Source organism: Solanum pennellii, chromosome 4 (genome assembly GCF_001406875.1).
Source record: "Solanum pennellii chromosome 4, SPENNV200".
NCBI classification, from domain to species: domain Eukaryota; kingdom Viridiplantae; phylum Streptophyta; class Magnoliopsida; order Solanales; family Solanaceae; genus Solanum; species Solanum pennellii.
In genome coordinates, this window is record NC_028640.1 from 54,543,454 (window position 1) to 54,550,796 (window position 7,343).

Consider the following 7,343-nt stretch of genomic DNA (forward strand, 5'->3'; position numbering starts at 1 on the left):
TGAATTTTGTGTTTGCTATATGTGAATGTTTCCCTAAATATGAGCTATCCAAATCATTAAATATAATCAAAATGGACTCATTTTATTAATATGGGCTGAAATTTTAGTTTGAAGGGTGTCGTTCAGAGTAGTTGATAGTTGATACATAGCTATACATAATCTATTCTATCTTCCTTTATTTTTGACTTTATACTTTTCGTACCATTCAATTGTACTTGATATTGGTAATGATTTGTACTCGTGACGTCTAGATTTTGGGTAGTTATATTATTATTTTCTGTATCATCTTCAGCATTTTGATATGAGACATGATATTGAGCCTTGACGGTAATACTTTTTCCACATATTTACCTTATTTTATAGTATGTGTTATTGGATTGGCTTACCTATCACAAAGGTGCAATATGTGTCATTACTTCTCCAAATATTTGTTCATGACACTCTAAAGTTTGATTCACTTAAATATTTTTTAAATGGGCCTACTTTTCTCCAATTTAAGAAAAATGATTTCCCAACATAAAAAAACCAATCAATTTTTAAAAACTTCTTTTCAACCTCACCACTAGACCTCAATCAGGAAAACCATGTCAACTCTAATCCAAGACCCAACTCATAACCCCAACCTAGACAAAACTCTCGAGACCCAACCCCAACTAGAGACCAATCCGAACCCTAACCCGACTCCTAGTACCAACCTCAATGAGCATCACACCCCGACTCCAAAACCCAACCTAGGAACTGAGACCTAACTTCTAACAAGGATCCAACCTTGACCACAACCCTAGTTAGGATCCAATCTCGATCCCAACCCCAACTTGGGGTTAAGGTAGAGTCTTTACTTGGGGTTGAGTCATCTTCAATCGCAGTTCAAGGTCAAGATTAGGTCCTAAGTCAATGTCAAGACCCGACCCTAACTTGGGACCTAAATCTTAGCCCTAGGCTAAGACCCAACTCTCGACCCTGGTCTTGACCCAAGACCGAACTCCCAAAACCAACCCTCACTTGGAAACAAAATCCAAATCCTAACCCCAAATCAAGCTCAAAGTTGGGAATTGGGTTGGGGTCAAATCTCCGATCTCAATTCGAGATAAGGATCGAGTTTAGGCCCTTAATCAACAGCGGATCCAGATTGTGGTAGGTTTTCAAGTGTCAGGTGAAGGTCAAGGTGGGAGGTCAGGTCCCTAGTCGAGGTCAGGGTTGGGACAGAGGTCTAGGACTGTGTTAAAAGGTGGGGATCCGGGTTTAGTGTCATAGTATTTGCCTTATATACCTAAATTCTCTTCGGACAATATTTTCTTCTTACTAATCAAATACAAATAAGAAGATATTTTTCATGAAACATATTTTTTCCGTCATGCAAACCACACCCTAAACCCAAAATCTTATTTTACAACTCGGTTAACAACATAGGCAGCACAATTCATATTGCAACTATTCCTTTTACGAAGTTACAAAAAGTGTGTCAAGGTCATGAAGGTGATGTTTCCTCTGATTTTGCACGTTTGGCTGGAGGGACACTTAAGTCTCTACCATCTGAGTCATGATTCTCACAAGCTGATTTTCGTTCTTTATTCTCAGTGAGATCATCTGCAGGGCTTGAAGCAACATTTGAACTAAGTTCAGTGCTGACATGATCCTGCTTTGGTGCATCTGATTTGTCATCAGGAGGGGCAAACTTTATTTCAGTGGATGGTGAAGGAGGTTCATCTGATTTTGATGATGATACATTTAGTTCTTTTCCCATGTTTTTCGTTTTCTCAAACATCATTTGAAGGTATTTCCCTTGTTCTTCGATCCGCAACTGTAACATTCTTTGGATCTGAGAAAAGAGGTATTTTATTAGAATGATGCATTGTGCCACCAAATGTAAAATGTATATATCTTAGTACAACCATGAATAGTAAAGATACACCAGTAACAGTGTTTCTGAGTAATCCTCAAGAAAAAACAAAGGGAGAATGTATAATATTTTTAAACATTAAAAACTAAACAAGAATAATATTATATAACATATTAACAGAAGTATCAAACACCATTTAATGGTATTTTTCCCTCAGGGAGATTTACCATATAACTTTTACTATCCAGCATACAGATATCACCTTACACTTCTAAAGCAGGATATTAGCTAAGGAGGATTCAGTCTAGTCTAACATAAAAACTCAAATGTCTAATTTACCAAAATGTGGCCAAAATACTGAGAAAACTAGGATAATTCAGCATGGTTATTGAAAAAGTTTATCTAAGGCAATAATAGTTGCAGGGATCCAAAATTTTGGAAGAGGTGACACCTGAAGGTTGTTCAGTATCCAGATAAGACACCATACTAGAGCTTTTAATCAATACTCCAATGTTCAGTACATAAATACATTATTCACAATATATTATACCTTTCTTATTCAATATTGAGGAGAAAGTGGTAATGTCAATACAACCATTGATCCAATATGTAGGGAAATCAAATGGAAAGATATTCCTTTGAGGGTGAGGGATTTAATTCTACGACAATGTTTCATAAGAAAAAGACAATCTAACCCCTAAGCCAAACGGAGCAACAAAAACATAATGTAATCCCACAAGTTGAGTTTGGAGAGGGTGCTGTGTATGCAACCTTACCCCTACTTTTGTGAAGGTAGAGAAGTTATTTCCGATAGACCCTCGGCTTAGGTAAAAACATAAGAAGAACAGTAGTGGAGGAGTCAAGGCAAAAACAATGAAGAAGAGAATAGTAGTAGCACCAGATTACACAAAAACCGAAGCAAAGAAACAAGTAATACTAAAACTAAGAATACGATAGTAGGAGAGTAAAATGATAAATAAGATGTTAGGAGAGCAATAATAACAAACTCTTATAAGTAAACTAGACAACGCTCAATTACCTACTAACCTACTACCCTAATCTTCCACCTACATATCTTCCTATTAATGGTGTTGTCCTTAGTTAATTGCAGGTGTCTCATGTCCTATCTAATCACCTCTCCTCAATACTGAATCAACCTATACCTCTCCTCATATCTACTATAGTTAACCTCGCAGGCCTCCTCACTGGAGCAACTATTCATCTCCTCTTCACGTGCTGAAACCATCTCTGTCTTGCCTCCCTCATCTTGTCCACCGTGGAGGCCAACCTTGTTCCAAATATCTATTTTCCTAAATCTGTCTCATAGTATGTCCACACATACATCTCAATGTCCTCATTTCAGCTACTTTCATTTTCTAGACATGTGAGTTCTTGACAGGACAACACTCTGCCCATATAATATATCTGGTCTAGCAACCACTTTATCAAACACTTGATTTTCAATTGAAAAGAAAATCAGGTACAAGAAAAACAAGAATAGGTGCACGAATACAGCTTCTGTCTTAAATCATTCACATACCTCAAGTTGTTCATGAAGCTGTTTCTGCACTTCCATCTGCATTTTCAGTGCTTCTGTTATCCCTCTAGTCCTGTAATCAGATTCCAAAGTAATATTTGATAATTAGGTACAATTTTAACTGGAAAAAGGAAGTACTCTCTCCAAGGAAGTGAAATTAGCAAGCTGAATAAAATTTGAAATCAACTACTCTCACAAAGTCCCCCTAGGTAACACAAATTAGTTCTTATATTTGTTTCCGATGACAGGGGCATGCACAAAATTTCCATATAAACTGCCGAAGTTGTAAAAATTAACCTTCATCTGTATTAAATTTGAACTATTTTCTTCTTACAATTTGAAAACATTATAATTTACTCTCCTAAGCATCCTGACTAGTCAATAGTCATATTCAAACAACAAAAAATGGACAGAGGTATAAATGTGTGTGCAGCTAAAATGATATCTTTTAACAAAGATATTAAGTTAGTCACTAAGAATGACAGAAGAATTTTTTTGCGTAAACATTATTATTCATGCAGCAAAATAAGTAGTTATTTAAGATCACTGATGTATTAGTAACATGTTTCAACAGTGACTGAGTAATGACTTACGTTTTTAAGTCCAGAGGTGGCATCTTTGTGATGATAGTTGGCTTCTTTTCTGAAATTCCTGTAATAAGCAGAGGAAAGTCAATTCATCAATTTCAATTTTTGATGTCTTAGAAACTATGAAAAAGATCTACTCAGCATCAGCAAATTAAACATAGTCAGTTGTCTCGTGAATAAAGAAAGGTAGGCAGGAAATACTAGCACAATAGATGTAGTTAATATGAAATATCGTTTAGAATGACGTGAGACGATAATGTTGGGTTTTGAGCTCTTTATTTCCTTCCTGTGTGGATAAAAGAAGTACCCTGTATAACCCCACTTATGGCAAAGGGCCTTTAAGTATTTTCTGCTGCTATTTTAGTCGAGTATTGTTTAATGCTTGTTTTTCACCAACAGATAGCTGAAGCATGATAGTTCATTCTCAATGCGCAATGAAAGATGTTTTTGTGGCATTTGAGATAATCAGTAAAGTATGGTGCAATGATGCCTGATTTATGGAAAAGTTTATCACGTAATCAACGAGGCAACTTCTACCTTCAGAGGGTTCTGGTTTGTATCTAGCAGTCCTATATTTCTGAAATTGAAACAAATGGATAAAGTGAGTAAACTATCACCAGATTCTGCAGCAGGAAAATAAGAGGTTTAATCATACCTGCAAGTGGCTTTTAACATGATAGATAGTTAAGCTATCCACATTCATGAGCTTTAAGACACCCTTTGGAGTAGCTTCTGTAAAGTAAAATTGTGTCTAAGATATAGTTATGTCATTCAAAATCCTTAAGTCCTCCTAACTGTTGAAAAAGATAATTCAAAATGAAGAGGCTACACACTTTCGCTTCCACCAAGCTTATTTACAGCTTCTACGAAGACTTCATGAAGCTCTGGTGTCCACCTCATACGGGGCTTAGATGTGGCAGATGATGGGCTACCAATGGGGCAGCTTTGCCCAGATGAAGTAGGAGGAGGAGGAGGAGGAGGTTGCAGCTGGTTAGAAGGGATCTCAGAAACTCCCAGTTGCTGATATAAACATTAGAAACTTATGTAAACTAAGAACATGAAGAAACAGTAAATTAATATCATAAAATCAGAAATGATTACTAAAAGAACACATTTTTTTGCTCAGATATGAGGTCATGTGGATAATGCTCTTGCAAAGAACACACTAGATGAGTTCAAAGAATGTGAAACACACGTTTTTTTGCTCAAGTCTAAAGCATATTCTGTGTAACAATACCACAGAATTCGAATATAAAAATAAGTTTAAATTCAACAGAAAAATGATGTTGGGTGGTATCATCCATGAATAAAATTTCACATAAGTGCCTTGTTTAAAGTGGTGTCAAAACAGCTTGTACAGAATTCAACATAATAAAGAAAACAAGGAAATCAAATGGAGCAAGTGCACATACAACAGGATTATGAACATACGAAACAAAATATGTTAAGATGGAATCCTCACTTAGAACTAAATATAAATGTATTATACATTTTTAATAAGGATATATGGATGTATTCTATTTCTTGAAGCTTGGTGTAAGCTAAATGACAATTTGGAGCTAAATGCTGTTAGGTTTATAAAACGTCCGTATTCAATTTGCTTTACGGTAAATAATGCAACTACAACACTATCTGAATGCAATTTTAACTTAGCAAACACTCATTTACTTGACCAAAAATATGTTTTGATGTGCATTAAAATCTTTAACTGACAACCATTTAGAGATGCAATCAAGCATAATGAAAGATATAATATCATTTGTGCCTTGGAATAGTACTTTCTTCTTCCAGCTTCAAGTCTGCTTACTCTCCCATTAGTTTCCCTTCCTTTCTCTTTCTTTTCCTAGCTTCATAAAATAGAGCAAAACATATAAGGAACAAACTTTAGGTTCTGGATCAGGAAAATTGACATCTATTAGGATATCACTCCAGCTTGAACCATGACCAAGAGTGTCATCATCGTTAATTAGCTGATCATCCCATTCCTGCCAATCAAATCTCTTAGCATGGTCATCAGATGCCATAACGCCGGCGAGGCTTTCCACTTGGCCATTTTGAACAGGAACATTTGTAGGAAAAGCAAGAAACTCATGAGATGAATCTTTACCCCAGGAATTCTGTTTGTTCCCCGATGGATAATCATCTAATGATGTAGAATCTACATTTGAGTGTGAAGCTTGGCTGGCTGCCATAGAAGCCCCACTTGATATAAATGGAAAATAAAGCGTCCGGGTTTCTTGAGAAGAGGTAGGTGAAAAGTGAAAATCTTTGTGGAGTCCAGAAGTAGATGACAGTAGATGCCCTACTGTTCCACTCTTAGACATCGATGAAATTGCCCGTGGAGAATTGAGGTTTGTAGTTAGCTCCTTCTCCGAGATAACATTAAGAGCATCTGGCAATTTGGGAAATTTCTCCTCTAACTTAGGCAAACTTGGTAAAGACATAGGCATAGCTCCAGAGACACCCATGCTACTATGTTGTGCTCCACTAGATCTTGGTATATATAATGCAGGTTGCATGTTCATTTTTTCCTATAAATTGAACAACCAAAACCAACTTTATATTAATACCACAGTTCCAAAAATTCCTTTCTGCTGCCCAATCATAAATTATTATTTTCCTGAAAATGATGGTCTCAACCTTCTAAATTCTGTGCATCTGTGGTATGAAATAACAAAGCACACATAAAAAAATGGAGTGGGCTGCATATGAGTTAGAATAAAAATGAGAACCAACAACTTTAAATTTACTCTGCCATCCATATACATTTGATACAGTTAGAATAATAATCATCTGTCCGATAAATCTATCAAAGCAATCAACTGCGATGTATCTGATATTTTAAATAAATATCTATAAGCAGTATGTTGAGCAGCATAATTCATGTAGTTTCTAATCTTTCATGCAGCCGTTTAATTTAAGAATTCAGTCAATTTGACTGCAGAAAGAAAATAATGTCAATAAGTTTAGATGACTAATAAAATTTAGCATTTAGAGAAGTTAAATGCTCATCATCAATGAAAGACACAAGTAAAAAGCATTCAGTTGTTTTAAACAAAACTAAGCATTTGACTTCGACTAACATACAAAATTTGGCATTAAGGCCTTTGTCCAAGAAAACAAGAATTCTTATGTTGTCATGGAAAGCATAAGGATTTTAGATAATTTACATTAGAAAAGATGTCTTAGTAATGGTATTATAACAACATGAATTCTTGATGATAAATACTCAAAAAGCATCATGAAGATACACATCAAATCAAGATATAAGAGGCAAAGTCCCCAAAGGCATCACATTGATGTGGAATATAAATAGGCTTGACGCACTCTAGGGAAAAAAGTCAATCATCTTTTTACAGAGGAATTTGAGGAAGACGAG

At 35.7% G+C, this 7,343-nt stretch overlaps 1 protein-coding gene across 1 annotated transcript; it reads right to left on the bottom strand.

Moving 5' to 3' along the window:
• Positions 1–1,407: 1,407 nt before the first annotated feature.
• LOC107016787 (protein PHOSPHATE STARVATION RESPONSE 1-like) lies at positions 1,408–6,507 on the bottom strand. Its single transcript, XM_015217143.2, has 7 exons — positions 5,848–6,507; positions 4,798–4,984; positions 4,620–4,696; positions 4,502–4,541; positions 3,971–4,028; positions 3,381–3,450; positions 1,408–1,819 (listed from the first exon to the last, which is right to left on the bottom strand). The coding sequence occupies exons 1-7, from the start codon at positions 6,487–6,489 to the stop codon at positions 1,469–1,471; spliced, it is 1,425 nt and encodes a 474-aa protein (XP_015072629.1). The 5' UTR covers positions 6,490–6,507; the 3' UTR covers positions 1,408–1,468.
• Positions 6,508–7,343: the final 836 nt, after the last annotated feature.

Bases quoted from the DNA above. Each gene is read 5' to 3' on its own strand.
- LOC107016787 (XM_015217143.2), bottom strand. From the start codon at position 6,489: ATGAACATGCAACCTGCATTATATATACCAAGATCTAGTGGAGCACAA. The intron at 4,029-4,501 runs GTAGAAGTTGCC...TGCTTATTACAG, and splicing joins CAAACCAGAACCCTCTGAAG to GAATTTCAGAAAAGAAGCCA. The intron at 1,820-3,380 runs GTATGTGAATGA...CTCTTTTCTCAG, and splicing joins AGCTTCATGAACAACTTGAG to ATCCAAAGAATGTTACAGTT.